Source organism: Thunnus thynnus, chromosome 19, assembly GCF_963924715.1.
Source record: "Thunnus thynnus chromosome 19, fThuThy2.1, whole genome shotgun sequence".
Classification (NCBI taxonomy): Eukaryota; Metazoa; Chordata; class Actinopteri; order Scombriformes; family Scombridae; genus Thunnus; species Thunnus thynnus.
The window spans coordinates 14492874-14515723 of record NC_089535.1 but is presented as its reverse complement, the minus strand read 5'-3'; the positions used below and the strand labels follow the sequence as shown (position 1 = coordinate 14515723).

Genomic DNA, 22850 nt, shown 5'->3' with positions numbered 1-22850 from the left:
TGCGTGTGTAAAAACCATATATTTCAGTTTCACTATTCCAGTAGTTCTATTTAATTAATTTGCTTCATATATATATTTTTGTGACCAACTTTTTCATTGCCCCTCCAGATGCACTCCAAATGAATGAAAAACTCATATCAACATCTCTGTCCAAGGTCTTTACATTACCAAAAAACAATCAACCAACAAAAGCAGCCTGTACCCTACCACCCCCTATATCCTATACACCTTGGCTGCAAACAAAACAAAACAAACAAAAAACAGAAACAAACAAACAAAGCATAAAAGCCAAAGCCAAACGTTTCAGAGCTGACTGTCCATATCAAACAATACATTTCTCCAATATCGGAATTTACAAACAAAAAAGCAAAAACAAAAAATGTTAAAAGCTGTATAACTATTGTAACATTTAAAATCAACTATTTTTTTTTATTACTACAACCTTTAGTCCCCCTGGCGTGCTTGTAGATACAAGTTGTATACACAAAGTACTGTAAACTTGTTGTATACTTTTTTCAATAAAGTTGTTTCTAAAAAAAAAATGAATAAGGCTTCAGGGTTCATGTCATAGATATAATAATAAGATATAATAAGTTCTTATAATTCATCCATGGTTCATGTCAGTCTGTGGTTCAAGTTCAATGCAGAAGATTGCTACAAATCTTTTTTTTTAATTTTACAATTTTATTAACAGCACAGTGATATTACAAGCCAACCAACAGTAAAATGAGTATTTGGGGAACATTTTTAATAAATAAACTGATACATAATACAAAAATCAAAAGAGAAAAATGAATAAATTTAAATAACTTTAAAAAATGAATAAGCAATATTGCAAACCAACTTAAATAATAATAATAATATAATTTAAAAAGTGTGTTTGTAGCATGTATCAAAATCATAATCATGACACAAAAAACCAATAAGAAAGATCAATTAAACAGTAAAAAAATTTGATCAAATTTAAAAAATGATTTCTGTATTTGTGTCGAAATCATGTAAATATTTCAATTTGTATTATTTTTGGACCTCTGTTTTGCCTGTCATGCCACGTCACACCGCGGTTCCCCTGGTAACCAAACTTGAAAGCTGTTCTTCCAAGAAGCATGGTCAGGATGAAGTTAATCCACTCAGCCTGAGCAGGGGCCACAGCTCCACCTGAGGAAAACATGGTGAGTTATCAGGATTCACAGTCATAGCCATAGCTACTTTGATGAAACTTTTAATTTATATTTACATTGAATGATTGTTAGTTGCTGTTGCTGGACATGTGTGTGATTCTGGATATTGTTAGATACAACTGTCTAACAGTAGATGCCCATGAATAGAGCAGCTAGTGTGGGTCACATGTCGTCACTGTCAAATATGTGCTGTCACTGGAAGTAGCAAGCTATATACCTGTGATGCTCAAATGTGTGGTTTGGCAAGTTGTAATCGTTTTAGTGTATTCATTTCTAATGTTATTTTTGGATTATTCACTTCCTTTTAGTGCAGGCAAGCAAGCAAACCTTATTTATATAGCACTTTTCAAAGCAGCTAGTTTGAAATGTCTTAACAGGGGAAAGAAAAGTAGACACAGGGGAAGACAAAGTGTTTAAACCACAAAATGTAAAGTTATTAAATCTAAAAAAGTTAAGTGAATAGGTAACTTTTAAGATGCGTTTTACTGTATATGTGCTGGAGTTATTAGTATATGAATCAATTTCTTTATTGACAGAAAATCTGTTGATTCCAATATGGACACAGTAGGTTGCAGAGTCATCTTAGCAGAGCTTGAGCCAAAGCCTTCCTCACCACCTTCTGGGCACAAGCCACTAACAACGCACTCGCCTAATCTGGGCTGACCAATGAGAGCTTTTGTCTCCCTACATGTGTATGTCATTACAAGCGGCTAACAGCTAAATCCTCATGCTCTAGATGGTTCTTGCTGTGAGGCGAGTGTTTAACCTCCTTTATATGCTGCGACAGGTTCGTCTGCCAATCCTTGTCAGCAGACTGGCCACTGATGACTGCTGCAGGCTGCGCAGGGTGCTAGCCAGCTGCTTATTCAAGCTTTACCTGATACAGCTTAAGCCGTGACCCTTTAACAATACAGTGAGACTATGCTGGCAGGGCTTTTGATTTGTCTTTTTAAATGCGGTTTAAATTTGGAACGTGCACTCTGATCACCTGCAGGGCCTGCTGTCCATTCTTCGAAGGTTGAAGCAGTCTCCAGAACAGGAGGTGCGCTTACTGTTGCTCGGTTTGGACAATGCTGGCAAGACCACTCTGCTGAAACAGCTGGCAGCCGAAGATATCAGCCACATCACACCGACACAAGTACAAATTTGCACACACCCACTTAGTGATAAACTGTTCTATCTTTACACAGACATTTTCCAGTCAAACAGATGTCCAAATCATGTTTTAATTCACCTCCTTCAGATATTACATTAATCATTAAGCATCCATCTTGTTTTTGAACAGGGCTTCAATATAAAAAGCGTTCAGTCGTCCGGCTTCAAGTTGAATGTTTGGGATATCGGAGGTCAACGCAAGATCCGCCCTTACTGGAGGAATTACTTTGAGAACACAGATGTGCTGGTAGGGCCTGCTGGGAAATGCATAAGCTGCTTGTTCAAGCTGCTTGTTGTCTTCATGATGTATTATTCTACATATGTTAAGATCAGTTTGTTAATACTGACTGTACTGTTTGCAGATCTACGTGATTGACAGCTCAGACAGGAAACGGTTGGAAGAGACGAGTCTGGTGAGATGCAGTTTACATTTTGCAATAATAGAATAACATTCTTCAGTATGTGATTATTTGCTATATATAGAAACAAGAGAGATTCTCATTGTGGGTGCTGACTCATCACAAACACTGGGAATTAAACATCGATCATGGATGATTACAGATGATGAAGACCACAGCATGTCAATTACAGTCTATAAATTTTCATTTTAAATTCAGAATCGGATTAGTTTCCTGAATCAGACAGTTGATTATGTTACTGACTCTACTTGTGCGTCTGTTCCTTCAGGAGCTGTCTGAGTTGCTGGACGAGGAAAAGCTTGCTGCCGTGCCTCTGCTAATCTTTGCCAACAAGCAGGACCTGATGACAGCCACGCCAGCCTCTGAGCTGGCAGAGAGCCTCAATCTGCACACTATCCGAGATCGCATGTGGCAGGTCCAGGCCTGCTCAGCACTCACTGCTGAGGGAGTGCAGGTAAACGCTGTCTGCAAACAACACAACATGAATACACCAGCGAGGGTTGAGACTACAGGGCAGCCAGCAAAGTGGCACCAGCTGCACTCACAGTCAGTTTGAATTCTCACTCACAGAATATTGGCATTGACATAGTGACTTTTGATAGCAACAGTAGCTTTCAGCAACACAGTTTATACGTTTAAAAGCAGCAGTAAATGATAAACTAATCACCATAACTGACTGAAAACCTTGACACATGTCACATTAAAACTCACTGACTACTACTTGGCAAATACTTATATACTTATAATACTTATAATACTTAAAAACACCTATTCATGTTAACTAACAAGCCAGCAGAATCCGTGTAGTTAATTCCTCTTATATTCAGCTGATTCTGGGTGTAAATTTAAAGACCCTCTCCAGTCATCTTTTAAGAAATATAAAAATACTCTGCTTAGAATAACAATAAGTGTACTAAGTGTTTGATAAAAAGATTCATTTAACCTGTTAAAAATTCTTAAAATTACATCTACTTCTTCTTCCTCATTAAAAAATATAGAAATTATGAATATGTAAAAAAATTTCAAACTCACTCCAAGTGAAGTAACAAGAAGAAAAACACATTTTTTCAGTAAAGGGGGGATTTTAAGGTTGTCATATCCATGAAATTATAATTCATTGATCCTTAAAATAGTACATCTCCACGCTCAAATTATACATACTATATCATTGCCCAGATTAGTGGTTCAAAGTCAAGCATGTTCTCATCTCTATAAAGACTAAAGAGGCTTTGCTGCCGAGTCTTCACTATATGTATTAAAGTGCTTCAGCCTCCCATAACCAACTACAGTAGGAAAATGTTTTTAAAACAACAACATTCCCTACCCTAGTCAATATATTACACATCATCAAATAGATAACAGATAGATAATAGTCCACTCTGAGTAGCATTTTACAATTTTTTGCCTCGATTTCCTGATTTTATTGGTTAGTTTGCATCAGAGGGCACATACAATGAGTGCTTTCAACTTATGAGGCAGCTCCCTTCTTCCTCTATTAAGTGCATAAGAAAACATCAGTAGGCTGTCAAAGGAGGAAGTTATTGCCCTGAAAATCAGCAATAAACTAGAGCACATACATGGACTTTGAAGCTGAGGCTCACATGAATTTCGCCTCGCTAATTTTAACAGCACAATGCCATTGATTGTCTGTTTGGTTTTTCCAGGATGGCATGAACTGGGTGTGCAGGAATATAACATTTCGGAAGAAGAATTGACGAACCATCCCTGAAGAACTGCAGCTGCACTTTAAATTTGACCCATTCGGTCATTTTATGTCCAGGATAAGGAGATGACTGATTGTGTTGTTATTTTTTATGAAACTATCACTTCTTTTACTCTGTCTTCACTGTGTTTTTGTGTACTTACCAGCATAAAAAACATTGTATGAATAGAAACAATAAAACAGATTTCACGTTATCTTCTTAACCCTGTATCTTAAAATGTATATATTGTAAATATTAGGCTGTCTTATCTGCTGTTTCTGCTTGTAATATTTTGTAATGTGTGACTTTAAATGAAAGGGTATGAGGACAATGACTGAGTAAACAGATCAAAACTTCTATATTTTGTGTGGTGGATTAATGACTGGTATGTGATGTATGCCTGTGAGTCTCTCTAGTCAAAGCTAGAGGGCGGCCTTGCGCTAGTGTTGTCTCTCACAGCTTAATGCCTAATTATTATATTCTCTCCTTTCTTTCCAATGATGAGGCATCCTGTGTCATCATGTTTGATTTGGTCATTTAATGATCACAATTTTTTTTCATTCAGTATTATAAACTAATTAATCTATTACCGACCACCAAGTCTTTTTTTGACATGCTGTCAAACAGATTCACGGCCATAAACAAGGTAGGCATTAATCAACAGTAATTCATTCAGTGATGCTTCAGCATTTTGCTCATTCACACTTTGTTTTCTTGCAGAGGTGCTAATGTCCACACTGTGTTTTGCTCAGGAACACAAAATGTACTACAGGTACTACAAAAGATGTGTACCATGCACAAAATGACTATAAATATGCTCGCAGGAAACAGACCTCAATACATCTCTCTTCCATGCACAATAAACTACATAGAAACACCTTGGCCATTCAATTACTCAACTTCTCACCTTGTTCACAATGATTTACCACAAGGCAATTGCATTTTCTGTCTACTTTTCGATTTTGTCTTTTGCAGCACATTTGCCACAAACCCTGCTAATCTGAACTGGACGAGTGCTCCACTGTGGTCCTATAGGGCATTTACATACAAACCTTTTCCAGGACTAATAGCTCTCCAATACAATTTGCATTTATATAGCCCCCTTCATACCAACATGATTTGGCGCCTTTGCCCATGATAAAAATAAACCTCCTTTTGGCCTTGAGTTACTGCCCTGCTGCTGGTATGTGTGCACACGTGTCCCTCTCTGTGTGTAAGGTTGGCTGATTTTAATATGGAGCTGCTTGATCTTCCGATGGAGACTGAAACAAGTGCAGAAATCCTCAAAATGGACCTCATAATGATTCAGCCGTCAGTGCAGGAGTGAGGGCTTTGGTCTCATGCAGCAGTGTGTTTTCTGCTTTACATTATATCTGAATATTGTTGATACAGCACTGTTATGTACACTTGACCAGGGCAAAGAGTCACAAGGTAAATATTTAGCCACAACAGATCGTCTTGGCCAAACTGAAAAAGGAGACCTACCATTTTTCGGAAGCTGCTTTCATTTTGCGTAAATGCATCCAACACTTTTACAAGGCTCTATGGAGCATACACGAAAAGAGAAAAAAAAAAGTAATGAATAAGGAAATGAAACTCTACCATGTGAAACTGAGAATGAAATGCCCCTCTCTCTCTCCCCTCGGATTGCTTAATCATTAACATCTAATCCATGTGATAATCACCCAGCCTATAAAAAATATACTCAATTACACACAGAAGTACCCGGATAAATCGTTCCAATTTTATCTACCAATAGCATGTGAATCAGACGGCGAAGGCTGTGAAGTGCCTTTAAATCCCAAATGAATAAAATTGGATTTTCCAAATAGAAGAGTGGATTGGAGCAACCAGTCCTCGTTACCTCTGGCTCTATCTCAGCGAGGTGAGAGGCAGTCAGGCCTGCAAAGGGCCATAAATCATGGGACTTTCCCAGCTACTCAGGCCAGCACACCGGCCTCCCACACAGGGGAAACGAAGGGCAGAGAGTCTGATTGACTCACAGGGCCGGAGAGAGAGAGAGAAAAAAAAAGGGGGGGAGAGAGATCCTGTGACTTAATTAAAGTGTTGTGTATCTCACACACTGTAACTACAGTTCAGTCACTCGGGCACTACAGCAGTGGTTTCACTGATATGACCTAAAAGAGGGTACTACAACCTCAACCAGATGTTAAGAAAAAAACATTTAATTCATGTAATAGAGAACATGCAGATGAGATAGAAGGTGAGATAAACATGATGGTTACTGAGAGAAATCTGTGGGATGATGTGCAAAAATATTTTGGTAGATAGATGTGTTTTTCATGTTCTAATTATATAAGGAGGGAAAACACCGACATAGAGGCCAAACAAATAGTGATAAACCAGACTAGTAGCTACTCCACACACTCAACCCCTCATAGTTCAATCAAATTTGAGGTTTCATATGTAACGAGGCTCTTTTAGTGAAGCAAGTATCTCTTCAGCTCGAGGCCCGTTACATACGACCAGTGAGGGTTACATGCACAGGTGCTTATAAGTATCATATCTTAGGTGTACAGTATTTTGCTTCTAATTTACACATCAAGATCCGTTTAGTAGTCGTGAACATAGTACTGCACAGCTTGTTAGGACAGTTGCATAATGTCTTCTGTAGGGCTGCAACTAACGGTTATTTTCATTATCAGTTAAACTGCCCGTTATTTTCTCAATTCATTGATTATTCATTTTATCTATAAAATGTCGGGAAATAGTGAAAAATAACTTGTAATCTTTTAGAGACTAAGGTGACATCTTCAAACGATGTGTTTTGTCCGATCAACAATCAAAATTCAAAGATATTCAGTTTACTATCATGCATGACACACAAAATCTTTAAATCCTCACATTTGAGAAGCTGCAACCAGAAAATCTTTGGCATTTTTCCTAAAAAAAAAAAAATTCAATTATCAAACTAGTTGATGATTAAATTTCTGTCAATCAACTCTCGATTAAACGTGCAGCTCTAGTCTTGTAAAGTCAGAGGAAATAACCCTTGTGATATTATCGGAGTTATCTGTGGTTGTGTTTGAGATTACAGATTTTTAAAAACTGGGCATTTGGAGTTCAAAAGATTTGAAAAGAAGCTATTGTGTTGCATCATGGGAATTGAAGGATCCAGCTTTTATTGAGCCTGACCCATACAAGGGAATACAGTTTGGGATATCAAAACCTATGCTGGATCAATTTGGACCATTCTGTCTTTTGTGAGTCCCACCACTTTATGTAAGTGTGATATTATATCACTGGACCCCTTTAAAGTGATTATCTGCATTATCTGACTCCTTGTTGGTCAGTCTCCATCTGTGGAAAATCTTGGTGAACCAAACCTGAACACGTACTTTTATCAAATAGTTGACCACACTGACAGAACAGCTTTGTTTGTCTATAAGGTTGTAAACTTCAGTACAGTATAATACAGAAGTTGTGTGGAAAAAAACAGTCCACAAATAATCAATATTATACTAATTTCATTCACTGCATCAAAGTATTTTAATTTTCAGAGAAATGTATAGACAACTATACATAAAGTTCACTCTTTTAACAAGAAAGCTGCACAAACTATAATTCAGAAGCAAAACATTTAAAAAGTGACAAGTAGTTGAGGTGCATTTGTATGATAAAGGAGGGGGGGGATCCAAATTATTGGTGGAAAGTGTATTAATGATTAATCACAATATTGTTACCAGTCTATCAGTCTTTCAGTCGTTTCTAATGTTGGTGATTGTTTGTCCTGATTCACCAGAATGTAAAAAGGAATTTTTTGTAATGCTGAGGAACATAAATATTACATCTTTACTCTAACAGTAACAATCCATCCTTTGCTTTAATTAATGCTTAACTGTGGCCTCTCATATTCTGTTCTTCAACTCTCTCCTCACATCAAACTACCATGTACCTTGTAAGCTGCTATAATCAAAATGAAGCTGGCCCATCCCACAAGCAACAATTACAGAGTTGGGAATAGTTTGTTTGGCCAGCCGAGTGTCCCTCCTGCCTCATTCCCGGGCCAATCCTTTATGATTAAGCAGATAAGTGCTGGTACTGGATGATAAAACAAACAACAAATGTCCACATTCCTCTCATAGCTCCTTTGATGTGTGTGTGTGTGTGTGTGTGTGTGAGTGAGTGTCTGCCTCTCCGGGGCTCTTACCTCTCTGAGCTCCGTTTGCTATAATCAAACTGCAGAGTCATAAACGAGTAAGGGATGGGGGACTATAAAAATGATCAGGAGTCTCTATCAGCTGGGGGACAGAAGTTCACACCTCAGAGCGGGTCAGGGCGTGGAGGGGGTCGGCGTAGGGGTCGGCCTGGTAGGGGGTCCATGTTTGATGCTCCTGAGACAGAAAGCAGAGAAGGAGAGGTGGTGTTCGGATGAACTCAGAGGTTGAGTAATACAGTGGGACGCTAGCAGAAACTTTGAGATGAGTACTGACTTTTGTAGGAAGATATTCAGCTATTTTGGGATCAGTATTGAGCAAAGTCGGACTATGAAAGGGTCTAGACTTCCATACTTAACTGAATAAGTCTTGTGTCCTCTTTCAGATTATGCTTCTAGTATCTGGGAGTTCCCTGAATATGTAAACTGTAACCCAGTTTATAACAGAGCTCTTCAGTAGTTTCTTGGAGTTAATAAGTTTGATGTACACTTACCGGCCACCCAACAACAACAGCTTCTCCATAAATACTACTTTTACAAAGCTTATACATTTTCAGTTTTTGTTGACATTGTCAGAAAGGTGATAATTCTACTTAATGTTTATTACTGAGGTCATAGCTGCACACCAGTACACCACCACCACCACCACCGATTACAACCTCAATAATAAACATAAAGTAGAATTATAACCTTTCTGACTATTTGAACAAAAACTGAAAATGTTTAAGTAGAATTGATGGCAGAGCTTTTGTATTGGATTGCATTAGATTCCACAGGTGTACCTAATGAAGTGGCCGGTGAGTGTAAATGGGAGATGATCCGACTTTGGAACAGACTTCAGAAATATGCCTAAACAGTGGCTCACTTGGAAGATCTTTAACTGGGACATTTTGAATGGACACCCCTGGATTAGGAGGTTAAATGTTAATTTTGTATGATCCATTAATTTTTTGTTTTTCAAAACAGGTTACAGTGTAATTTTCATGATGTTCAGCACAAATTGTTCCTTATGTATGAGGAAAGTTGATGTTTGGTACAAACTTTGACCACAGCGTAGAGCCTCATGTGAAGAATTTAACCAAAAAGCCAAATGTTTTGGTGTGTTATAAGTATTAAAATCACAATAAAAAACATAACTATCTATCTGAAAATGTTTAAGTGTTATTAAGTGTGTGAGGTTGTGTGGTCAGAGGTATTTGAATGGTTGTTTCTTTCCCATATTCTGCTGCTCCATTGCTAGTTTTATTTCTCATTCCTTCTTTTGTAAAAAAAAAAAAAAAGACACATCTGTAGCTGTCCAGTCAAAATGTAGCAAGTCTCACAAGCTATAACATAACAAGCTCTAAACCCTAACTTCCAAAAAACAACTAACAAAAAAGTTTTAGAGTGTCAAAGGATATATTAAACTTACCAACGTTTTAAATGTGTGAATCTGTTTTGTTTATATATGCATACATGGAGAAGTATGTGTGTTAGTTCATGTAGTTTAGAGTAAGAGGTTAAGCTAATTTTTAACTGATTAAGCTAACGTAAACCTAACAGACATTATTTAGCATGACTTTACCGGCATAATGTTTTGTTATTTGAGGTATATTGTGTAATTTTTGTGAAATTAAAATTGATTTCCACTCAATAATCAGCATTTAAAACATCCTTGTCACTACTTAAAGTACTTTCCTGTTCAAATCAGTGCAATTGGAAACCAATCATGTTTGATAGATAATAACATGGGTAAACTGAAGACTACGAATCAATGACTGACGGACTGGTGTCTCACTCTTCACTAGCGCGAGGTCAGAGGTCATACTCTTGACCCTTCACCGACCCCTTGACTCCAAACTGCACTGGGAGGAAATAACACTTTCCATCGTCCGAAGCGTTCTCAGATTGACTGATTGCCCTTATCATTTGACGGATCTGGTCCAATTCTCTTTCTCTGTCTCCGCTCCCCCACACTCTCTTGTCCCTTCCCGGCGCTCATAATTTGACTTTTTATCACCTCTCGCTGAAAGTTGGACCCAGCGCCATCCGTCATTACAGCACAACGCTGACAGCTCCTCACACATGCATGGATTTTTACATTTGACTCAATCCAGGGGCTTACTTTACTGTAACCGATTCAATATTCCTCAAATGAGCCCACCGATCTATGTACACGCCACAGTGGATGGGATGATCTATAGCACGGCCTTAATAGATTTCCCAGGCCTCAGAGCTCGGCTACTTTAGGGAAAGAGCATAATTTGTGCAATAAAAACATAATTATTCATTTGACTTGCTTGATAATATATGTTATTCACGTGTTCTTAGGCATTACAGCAGGAATGTGTGTATGAATTTTGCATGCTGTTGTCTGTGTGGGTGTTTTAATCAACCTCAGGATTGAATTTCACCAGCTATAAATGAATCATTACTAAGTTTGTACGTTAAGTCCTTCAATTAATAGAAATTCACTAGTTTCAAACTAGTGAGTTTAGAATAATAGGTCAAGCTAAATTTTAACCGATTAAGCTAACGTTAACCTAACCGAGTTATTTGGTCATTTAGCATGACTTTATTGGCATAATGTTTTGTTCTTTGGGGTGTATTGTGCAATACAACATAATTAACCAACATTTTGATCAGTCAAATCAAATATGTCAATCATACAGGTAATATGATCTTGTCATATATTAGCAAGATAACGTTAACTTTGTCATTCTGTTCAGTTAGCTAAAACTAATCTCTACTTAATAGCTAGTTGTAGCTAGTAGTTGCTAGCTGTGCAGTGCAACTCACTTTTCTCCACTCTGTAAGCACACATTTTATAACCAGGCTAAGCTTGAATTTATGAATAGCTTGATGAAACAGAGAGTTTAAACAAAAAGTTGTAAAACTCTAACAGACCCGTAACAAATTGAGATATATGACAGTAAACAACACAAACAGTGTCTCTAAGAACCAGATACCTTCTCTTTAAATAAATATGGTGCATATTTCCTGCAGCAGTATGAATCAAATGTTCATGTTAATGATATCATATTATAAATAAATCGCATCCCAATGCATAACAGTGGTGTGTATTTGTGCACAAAGCTATGCACTTTCCCGTGAGAGTGTGTGCCACAGAGGCAGCCGGAGAAAGGGAAATATTGTTTGTGTTTTTATTTTGTTTATATCTCCCTGCCTTTTATGGCCTGCGCTCAAGCTTTGCGAGTGCCAGAGAGGGTAAAAGAGAGGGAGAGAAAGAGAGTGTTCTCAATTTCCTTCTAAAAAGAAAATTCATTTGCAGTTGCTAATGTAATGTCATCGTTGTGTTTACTGAGCGTGGATGATGTATAGGGGATGTTGCATTGAGTGAGACTGCTTAATGATGCATAGAATTAAGTCTGTGGCTTTCAGCTGAGCTCCCCTCTCTCTCATACACTCCTCTCCCTCTTCCTCCCTCCCCTTCTCTCTTTCACACACACTCTTTCTCTACGACTCCCTATTCCCTTCCTCTTTCCTTCTCTCCTTTTTACCTCTCTCTTCGTTTAATCCCCACCCTCCTTCTCCTCCTCCTCCTCCTCCTCCCCCTCACCAACCTCTCTCTTTCTCTCTGATACGAGCTGTCTTGGACTGTTGGCCACACGTTGCTCTGTGCTCTGTTGCCTAACTCCATCAATCACTACGAAGGGAGAGAAGAGAGTGTAGAGGGGTGGGATGGTGGCGGTGGCACGAGGGGGTGATAAAAAAGAATAAAAATAAGATATGGTTGGAAAAAAAATGAGCAGGATGAAAACACACATTGGGTATAGACAGGATCAGTTTTAGAAACCTGGAGGGAAGAGAGCAAACGAGTGGGAAGAACACCTCTTACATTTAATGATCCGCTGTGCACAGTGCCAGTCCAAATAACTGCCTGAATACTGTGTGAATATATAGATGCAACTGTGTTATTTCTGGCGGTAGCTATGATTGTAAGTGTGCTGGAGCCGGCCGGGCGCGATGATGATAATGATGATGATTATGATGATGTGATTTCAGTGCTTATGTTAACGGTTATTACCTGAGCGAGATGGCTACCTGAGTGGGATGAGAGCTGAGTGGGAGGATTGTAGTTGCGGATGAGTTACAAGAGAGAGGAATCAAGAAAATATTTTTAGGTTACTACGGAAACACGTCCTTTAATTCATCCGATCTGGAAAGTGATGTAACCGAAATGCTGTTATTTTTGTTCTGCTGGTGTCTTTGTCTGTTTACTGCTTAAAAATTATGTATATTATTGTTGTGTATGTGCTTTAAGATATGCTGAAATATTCAGATTGCTTTCTTGGAAATATCTCAGATCCTGCAGAGTTGCAACGTACATTCTGACAGCTGTGATAGTCACATTTCATCACAAAAATCACATTTTCATATTTGATTGATCAAACTGAAGCCACATTATTGCTTTTCTTTAATAAATAGACCAATCCAAATGCAAAAATTTGAAAAACATGATCAGTTATAATCAGAAAAGATCAATAGACAAGGAGATTTGTAAAGACATTACATGTGTTTGCAGTTCACCTGTGTGCATTTTGATTGGTTGTTTTCAGCTTATTGTTAGTATCGCTCCCACACACTTTGGCAAGAGGTTGTGGTGTCAAAGCTGCTCTTGTTTGGTTAATTTGTTGTGTCACAAGTAGTAGCTGTACACAATGGCCTTGCTCCTCGTGTTAGAAACTTCATTAGATTGAATTATGTGTAGCAAACTTAATAGCTTCTCAAGCAGTAGTGGAGGTGTACTAAGAGGACAGAGAGTTAAACAAGAAATAGGAAATGTTGAAACCAATCAAAGGGTAAGTGAAGTCTCCTGAACCACTTAATGGGCAAGTTCAATCATTAAATGGAGTATAATTTACAGAGGTATACTTCAGTATGAGGAGAAATTATATTGAAGGGTTCTTTCAAATGAATTCAGTCTGTAGTGCATGCCCTAATAATGTTTTATTAAGTTTAACTGGGGGGAAAAAACACACATATACAGTATATAAAAGTGAGATACTAGTGGAGAAACAATATTATACCATATTTCAAATTTCTTGAAGCAAATGTTAATGTTGCCATTCAATTCTCTTCAGGTTTCAAAGACAAAGGAAAAGCTTTCTTTTGTTGGCTGTCAAAGAATTGCTCCACTATGATAACTAACTAAACTGTATGCATGAGGATAAATATAAATGAAGCAATGAACTTATATATTGCATTAGGTATCTTCACTATAGGGACACCTGCTGGACTTCTGCGCTCACCTTCACTCATCATCTATTGGATCCTGCAGTTATATTTTCCTAAAGTAAACATGCTTCATACTAAACAAACTTCAGTTTCGCAAAACTCATTAAAAACTATTTTAGTATTTGGGAGGAAAAAAATAGTTGTTTTCTTGATCTGTGGCAGCAAAATTAACGTGAGAAAGTTGAACATTTCAGGAGAAATTCAAGAATAACAAATATTTGGATAATTCAGTGTTGACGTGCAGATAATAAAAAGTAAATGTGTCAATTAAGTGTATTGCATCCTCACACTTTATGTAACAACTGTGTATCCAGATTGTGCCATCCAAACAAAGTGTGATTCATGAATTTTACACATTGGGGCTCAGTTTGACAAATACTTACTATACTTATCCTCAACAAACTTAGAAGACTGGGATAGAAAATGAAAATGATGAAAATTCATTATTAATATTCTCAAAGTTATTGATCAGAGCACTAGGGTTTGGTAAGAAAAAGCTCCCAGAAATGTGACGTTCTGCCACTCATCAAGAAATTACACCTTTACAGGCAACGCTGCACAGATTTCAAGTTGTAAACGCTCACTTGACCAGCATTTAAAGTACGGTGCAAAATTATTATAATCCAAGTTGAAATACAGCTGAAAGACGTGATTTCTCAGTTTCAAAAAATCTGTTCTTGCCAACTGGAAATGGGAAAAAATAATAAACACATCTGCAAAAATATGAATTAAAATTGAAATGCAAACGATAACACTTGTTTATACGACATGGCCAAAAGTATGTGAACACCTCTTTCCATAGTTACACATGACACATTAATCCACATGTTTGGCTGTTTGATATTGTCCAGTATGAAATGGAAAGATGAGACTGAGATGTCAGCTCAGAGTTGGCCTGTTTAGAAACACACAAAAACACATTTTGTTTGCGTGTTGATTTTACAGTTTCTCTCTCACATCCCACTCCTTCATCTCTCTCTCTCTCTCTATCTCTTCCTCTCACTCACTCACTCCATTGCTCCATTGTGATCCAGCTGTCCACCCCATTCATCATCCCGCTCTCCCCCGCACAGAATTATTATTTCTTTGATGTGTTACTAGTTGAAAACAAATCAATTTTTCTGGCCATCAATTTATCATTTGGAATGGGGAGTCACACTTGAGTTGTAGGGGCAACCACATTTTCCCCGATTCCAACTTGCACTGGGCACTGTGTGTGTGTGTGTGTTTTTGTGTGTGTGTTTTTGTGTGTACACGCTGTATATGTGTGAGAAAAATGCGTGTATCCTGTTGTGATCAGAGCTTTCTGTAAATGCGAGATGCGGGATGAAAGAAATCAGAGGTAAATAGAAATGATGGGAGGAAAGAAAGAGAGGAGTAGTTTGGGAAAGTGATGGGATGAGAGAAAGGAGTGTGTGTGTTTGTGTGTGTGTGTGTGTGTGTGTGTGTGTGTGTGTGTGTGTGTGTGTGTGTTTGTGTGTGCGTGTGTGTGTGTGTGAGAGAGAGAGAGAGAGAGAGAGAGAGAGAGAGGGCTTCCCTCTTCTTCCAGTCACCCTCCTTCACCTAACGTCTGTGATAATTTATCACTCCTCCTAGCTTGGCTGACAAACTATTTGCAGGAAAATGAGTTTTTCCGCCATGGATTTGTCCTCTGGGAATAGAAAGGGGAGCTGCTGTGTTTTTATTCCATCGCACACACACAAACACACACAAACACACACACATACATCCACACACACAGATGAACGGTTGTTCACGTGCACACACACACGGACTGAGGTCTCCAGTATTTATTGGGGGGAGGGGGAGGTGGTTAAGATAAATGAGGTAAATTAATAGAGTCACTGAGGGAAAAGATCTGCTTCCGCACCAGCAGATCTGCAACTGACACACAAGAGATGAGCACATACCCCCCCCCCCACCTCTTTCTCTCTCTCATTCACTCTCTCTACTCCTCTCTCTTTCACCTGCCATCCTCTCCCTCCCTCCCTCTCTCACTTTGCTCCCCAGTCCTCCTGATCCCTCATTTGCCCTCCCACAGATGACAAATGTAACACTCAGACAAACAGCGATCAGGGCCATACAGCATAATGTCAGCTTAGATCAACACTGGGACAAAAGCAAATATCACAGCATCAACACTGCATTACAAGCACTCTACGTGCGCGCGTGTATGTGTGTGCGCGCTTCTATGTATGTGTGTGCCATTATTACGGCAGCTGGCCTGGGTCACTGGATTCCAATCTCACTTTCAACCTCATCAACCAAGATATTGACAATGTGCTTGACGGAGAATTACATGACAGTAAAGGCCTAATTACGTTGCTATTACCCTGGGCTATCCATAATCGTCAAACATGACGCATCAGTGGGACATCACAGCAGTAAATCAGCGGGCGCTCCCTCTGTCTCTCTTAATGCCTGTTAGAATTACAGTGTTAACATTTCTTTCCACTTTATCGTCTGTTGACAACAGAGTCAGCCAAATATACTGAAGTCAGATACGCTTACGTTATATCACTCTAATGAATGTAAAAGTGACTGTTTGAAAATATATGGGCTGCATAACTATAACCTCTTTTATTCTTACCTACCTCCCTATATGTAGCTTAACAGTAGACTGAGAATACAAAGGTGATGCAGACACACTGTCAAAAAAATGGTTTGATTGTCCTCTTCTCACACATGACATCTACATTTACCTCCATTGACAACACAGATAAATAATTAAGCTTATTTTGACTGTTCACTCAGTCAACATCTAGCAACAGCTACCTCAGCTTGAGGTTGGAAGTCAATGCAGAAGTACCTTTTAATGCGATGTCATAGATGGCCGCTAAAAATCCCTGGCTCTGATTGACTCCCATTCAAAAAGTGGCAACTTCTCTCCAGAAATACTAATACTAATATTTTCTTCAATGAGTCATTATGGTCTCAATTGTCTATTTTAAGTGCGCTGGTGGTAATTTTGGAAATGACTGCTCCGTTAATAAGATTTGAAGACTTACAGTAGCTTTAGTGTCTGCTGTGTGGGCGTTGATTGACAGCTGTGATTGACAGTTCGTTCACCTGCTGCTCTCCCCACCTCCAGGACTCACACTGATCTATTTTTGCAGTATCTCAGTAAATTTAATGTTACTTGAATTACAATACCTGCCCTGTTAGCATCATTTAGCTAAAGTCGCTAATGTTAGCTTAAGCATGCACCGCTCAGTGTTCTCAGTCCAGAGCATGTTTCCAGAGTGTGAAAGGCAACATCCTGCACCCCTTATTTGAAGGTTTTGGCTTCAAACGGAAAAGATGGCACCAACCACAAGCTGCAACTCTGGGCTTCAAGCTGGCTCCACTGCAAACCAATGGGTGATGTCACACTTTGCTACGTCCATCTTTATATACAGTCTATGATTATCAAGATTTTAGTTATAGGTGGTTTACAGCTTTAGAGTCTGCTTGCATTATATGTCATATTTCAGCTAAATTGTATTTAGTAGGCCTGTAACTGACTCTCTGTCTTTTTGTTACTGTCCTTCCACAGAAGCTCAGCAGGGAAACACTGTCCAAGGAAACGGCATTGAAAGATGTTGAAATTATTGGTTTCTGTCATCATTCCTCTTCTCCATACTGGCCGTGAAGAGATCTCTACTTTAAAGCCACAGTCTTTGTTCTCTGCCTTTTAGCTACAGCAGTCTAAGTTAATCAAGTGGGTTTTTTGCAAAGTTACATTCTTTTTAGTAGTTTTAAATTGGAGCCAATTTGGAGTGGATCACTTCACGGCCAGCACGGACAGGAGCAGCAATCAATAACTCTCTCAATCTACATTGGCATAGATTGGTAGCTACCGTCGAGGGCACTGGGGTCATGTCAGCTTGACAATATTTACTACAATATTTGCATTGCATGTAGTGGTGTGGGTGTTACACATCGTAGTCGATCCATGATCCATATGGATCGCCCCCCATGGTTCAGCAGGCATGTGAACCGCGGATTAATTGCAACATTTAATGTCTCATTTAAGACAACGTAAACAAACTGCTGGAAGTAAAAGTCATGGACAGACAGCTGAGCAGCTAATTAGCTACATAGCTGCTAACTGACGTTAGCGGTGCACTTTTCCCCAGTGAATGTTTCTTTGGTGGCTCGTTCAACAAGCTGCAGGACAAGACGTGTGTTCATGTTTGCAAATTATCATCAAGTTTTGATGATGTGGACACAAAATGTTGTTTCATTGAGTATTTTATATATTTTATTTAAACATTAGACATCTTGAATGTTGTTTTCATTTAAGACCATGGGCAAAAGTTCCTTGCTGTAAGTGTTTTACAGAATATATGGAAAACAATGTTTTATTTGTCCCTCCCCCTTTTTTTTGGCTGATCCATAAAATGATCCGATCCATGACTCAAATCCGTGATACGATCCGAACCGTGAGTTTTGTGATCAGTTGTCCCTTAACTGCATGTATGTCAGAAAGGTTAGTGTCAGCCTAAAAAATATGGCAAACTGTTTAGCATGAATAATGTAGTGTGTAGATTTCATTTAGATGGCTTTGCCCTCCCACCCTCATTACTGCCTGTGGTTGCAGAGAGAAACCGTATCCAGCTACAGTGAAGCAGCCGCGCCGATGAATGAATATGAATTTGGTGCTAATTACACTGTGAATAATTCACTGAAATGTTATTAACACAACAAAACCTGTAAAAAAACTCATCTGACCCCTCCCACCCCACGCCGCCACCAATCAGAAACCAGCTCACATAAACATGAAGTCTGACTAAATGAATTAAATTCCATGTGGAATTTTTTTGTAAACAAACAAAGCTTCTGTTTGCATTCAGTGTTCAGTTTCTCACCGCAACACATTGATAACATTGAGTGACTAACAGCTACTAACAAACATGTTACATTACTTACATTTATGTTCACTAGCTGCACTCTTCTTCTCTTTCTTTGCTCACACATTTTTGCATTACTTGGTGCGTTACCACCAAATATTTGAGTGTTTGTTTACATTTTAACAAACAGTCTCCATTAAAAGTCTGCTGAATTAGCTTTTAGCAAGTCCTGTTTGTAATGTAGCCTACTATCACTGGATTACTTTCATACTGAAGAAACCTTTAAAATGTGATGATTCTCAGGCAAGTTCTGCAGCCTCTTTTTTCTATGATTTCAAAACATTTTCAAAACATTAAACACATATTCTTAAAATCACTTTGGCACATTTTGAACAGAATTTTCTCTTAAAGCAACATCCTCAAAACATTGCAGGAACGTTTTATAAAATTATGAAAAGCAGTGAGGCATTCTTTCAAATCCAATGTTTTCCCAAAATCACAAAATTCATATAAGTCTAACGCTGCTGGCAGCTTTAATTTAGTTAGTAGTCCTCTGCCTTTTGGGCTCGGTCCCTAATGATAATAATAATTCAGTGTTGGATCTTGAAACTTGAATATAAGTTCACCACCAGTGGCAGATTTTTCTTAGTGACTTGTAATGTGGGTGAAAGGTCAGAAACATGTCTTTGTAATCACTGTTGGAACAATGACATGGAAAAATGCTAACACCAACATACCGTATTGGCCTATATGGGAACCGATGTGGACAGAAAAACATAAAACCATCAGGAGAGAAAGACCCAATAAAAGCTCATGAAATGGGCTGTTGTAACATCAGTTACAGAGGAGCACAGAGAATATTTGATTCCCCACCTCCTCCTGTGATGTTCATCCTGTCTGAATGGAACTTTACTCTTGTTTAAATCATAACATAATATTTGACAGAGCTTCTACTTTCTAACATTCACAGTAAAGTAAAGTAAAGTCATACAGTTGTTGTTTTTTTATTTTTTTATTTGTATTTTCATCTGGTATTTGTGATCAATTGAGGTTTAATTTAGTAGTTTCCAATCAGCCTGACCTGCATGTCTTTGTGTTGTGGGAGGAAACCCGAGAGCCGGGAGAAAACCCACGCAGACACGAGGAGAACATGCAAACTCCACACAGAAACAAGCAGAAACAGGCAGGTGGAGGTGTTTCTGTGAGGCTGCAGTGCTGATCACTGAGCCCGCGTGCCGCCCTAAAGGGGGAAGGAAAGAGGTTAGGAAAGGTGGAGGGGAGAGGGAGGAGAGGTAGAGGGGGAGAGGAGAGAGGGTGGGGTTTAGGGGGAGAGGAGAGAGGGGAGGGGTGAGGAGAGAGGTTGGCGGAGAGAGGTGAAAGGTAGAACGGAGTAGGAAGAGGAGTTGGGGGTAAAGGAAGATGAGGAAAGGGGGGAGGATGGGGGTGAGAGAGATGGAGGAGAGGAGGGAGGATGGAAAGAGGGAGGAAGGGTGGAGAGGTGAAGGGGTTCTGCTTGTTGTTCAGCCTCCGCTGGACAACAAGCAGTTTCCTCCACCTTTCTGTCGCTCTTCTTGCGTCTCCAGCCCCAAAAACCTGTTTTCTTCTCCTTGTTTTCTTTCTGTGTCTGTGCCATCTTCTCCTCTTTTTCTTTTTTCTTCTTTTCCATCTTCTGCTCTTGTTCTTTTTTCTTCTTTTCCATCTTCTGCTCTTGTTCTTTTTTCTTCTTTTCCATTTTCTCCTCTTTTTCTTTCTTCTTCTCTTCTTTTGCTCTTTGTTTCTCTTCCTCCTTCTCCCGTTTTTGTCTTGCTTTCTTTTGTTTCTTGTCCTCATTTTCTTGTGGTTTCTCATCTTTATTCCCTTCATTTTCTTGTGGGTTCTCATCGTTCTTTCCTTCATTTTCTTGTGGGTTCTCATCTTTATTCCCCTCATTTTCTTGTGGGTTCTCTTCTTTATTCCCCTCATTTTCTTGTGGGTTCTCTTCTTTATTCCCTTCATTTTCTTGTGGGTTCTCTTCTTTATTCCCCTCATTTTCTTGTGGGTTCTCTTCTTTATTCCCTTCATTTTCTTGTGGGTTCTCATCTTTATTCCCCTCATTTTCTTGTGGGTTCTCTTCTTTATTCCCCTCATTTTCTTGTGGGTTCTCTTCTTTATTCCCTTCATTTTCTTGTGGGTTCTCTTCTTTCATCCCCTGGTTTTCATGTTCTTTCTGTTCCATCTTCTGGCTGTGCAGAAGCGCCTCCTCTCTCAGCTGGGCAGAAGCTAACAGTGTGGCTTTTTCTGCCTGACATCTAGCCGTGACCTTGTCACACTCCTCCTTCCAGAAGCGTTCGATGGTGTCGGCCTGCATGGTCTTGCTTTGGACACTTTCTCTGAGGGAGGAGATGAGTGTATCTCTCTCAGAGATGTCCTCTCTACTCTTCTGGAGTAGAGAGGACATCTCTGTGAGTTCCCTCTCCTTGGACTCCAGACGTTCCTCCAGCCTTCTTATGGTGGCGTTACTGGCCTGTAACCTCTGGTCACAAAGCAACCAGTTGCCCAGCATGGGCTCCACAGTTTGGGACCAGTTGTTCCATTCTGCAATCTGCCTGTGAGCAATGTTGAGGCAACTTTGCAGATATCCGCAGTCGCGGCAGGGAGGCCTTCCAGCCGGTGGTCTCTGCTGGTTGGGATGCTGATTAGGACGCTGACGTGGTGCAGCATCAGCAAATCTGCCCTGACGTCTTGGGTTATCTCCTCTGTTCATTGTTTTTACAAAGTAGACACTAGTTGTGGGTGAAGGATGGTCTTCGTTCTTCGTTCTTTGGTCTTTGATAGATTGTGGATCTGTAACACGATTCTTGTGTTCAGATGTGAGATGAAATGGTCTCAGTTTACAGATAAACTGATCCTTCCACAATCTTGCATCATAAAGCCGTCTTGCCTTTGATGTGTCATAGGTTGACAAATGTCACATGTCTGATGACATCCGGAACTGATGACATCATGAGCTCAACCTTGGAGGAGGTCATGTGACCTGACAGCAGATATCAGATTAAAAAATAAAAGTTGGATTAAAAAATAAAAGTTGGTCTAAAAAATAAAAGATATCAGGTTAAAAAACATATCATATCACATTTAAAAAGATTGAAATCTTTGGAGCAAAGTTACATTGATGTTGACATTATTTAAATTACTGACTAATGATCTCTAAACCAGCTGATTTCTACTTTGTTTTGGAAGCTGATTCATCAAACACCTTTAAGTTGAACTTGCTTTGTGATACAGACCCCCGAATAATTTACCTAGTTGACAGTTAAAGGCTGCTGTCAGTGTTGGAGGGATATTAAAAACAGAAAAACTCAGTCAGTGGTCATCATAATGCAAAAATGAGTGCAATAATTTCTGTTTGAGAGCTCATTGTCATGACATATTGTCAAGTATTGTTTCAAGAAATTTTGGGGTTTAAATGACCACCATAGAGAGTTTTTTTGGCCAGATTCTGGTATTTTTTTATGTCAGAATTCTTGGATTTGGCTCTTTTAGGCCAAAAATATTAATTTAAAGAACGGTATCTCATGATTCTCCACCGGAATTATATTCCAGGTATTGTTATGAGGACTTTGAAGCAGCATTAAGACAATTGTGAAAGGAGATCAAGTTTGAGAAAATGTATTTTAACAGTTAAATTAATGTACAAAATCACAGATGTTTTGGTGGCTATAGTCAAAAAAATTGTAGGGAGGGTGGGGTTGCACTTGGAGACTGAAGACTCTTGACCTCAGTATCTCCAAAATCCTGGCTACAGTCCTGCATGGGCAAGTAAGTTATCAGTTAAGAATGATCTGACCCTATCTTTCCAAGGGTTAGTTCACCCAAAATTATAAAAAATGACACATTTTTCCACTGACCCTTGTGGTATCTAGCCATACAGATAGTTTTAGTTTTATGTGCTGGAGCTCTGAGAGACTCAATCCAACACAATGAGGGTGAAAGAAGTTTTGTTTGATCTGCTTACAGCATCATCTTTTCATTTGTCTCTCTAGAAATGTTATCTTTGTCACACAACACAATCCACAGACCTCACTGTGAGCAGTTTTCACTGAAACGTCTTTCTACCAAACATATGAAAACTGTTAACAGCTCAGTCTCTGAAGCCACTTTGGGGG

General features: G+C 39.0%; 2 protein-coding genes across 2 annotated transcripts; one reads left to right on the top strand and one right to left on the bottom strand.

Annotated features, from left to right (window-relative positions):
* Positions 1–79: 79 nt before the first annotated feature.
* LOC137170336 (ADP-ribosylation factor-like protein 3) lies at positions 80–4815 on the top strand. Its single transcript, XM_067573629.1, has 6 exons — positions 80–1172; positions 2176–2319; positions 2467–2583; positions 2699–2749; positions 3024–3209; positions 4420–4815. The coding sequence occupies exons 1-6, from the start codon at positions 1170–1172 to the stop codon at positions 4468–4470; spliced, it is 552 nt and encodes a 183-aa protein (XP_067429730.1). The 5' UTR covers positions 80–1169; the 3' UTR covers positions 4471–4815.
* Positions 4816–19715: 14900 nt separating this feature from the next.
* On the bottom strand, positions 19716–21562 carry LOC137170717 (DNA ligase 1-like). Its single transcript, XM_067574263.1, has one exon. The coding sequence runs from the start codon at positions 21446–21448 to the stop codon at positions 20027–20029; it is 1422 nt and encodes a 473-aa protein (XP_067430364.1). The 5' UTR covers positions 21449–21562; the 3' UTR covers positions 19716–20026.
* Positions 21563–22850: the final 1288 nt, after the last annotated feature.

What these genes read in the sequence shown, in the direction of transcription:
- LOC137170336 (XM_067573629.1), top strand. An exon ending in GCCACATCACACCGACACAA is followed by an intron (nt 2,320 to 2,466) that starts GTACAAATTTGC and finishes GTTTTTGAACAG; the next exon opens with GGCTTCAATATAAAAAGCGT. An exon ending in TTGAGAACACAGATGTGCTG is followed by an intron (nt 2,584 to 2,698) that starts GTAGGGCCTGCT and finishes TACTGTTTGCAG; the next exon opens with ATCTACGTGATTGACAGCTC.
- LOC137170717 (XM_067574263.1), bottom strand. Translation starts at nt 21,448, where the DNA reads ATGAACAGAGGAGATAACCCAAGACGTCAGGGCAGATTTGCTGATGCT.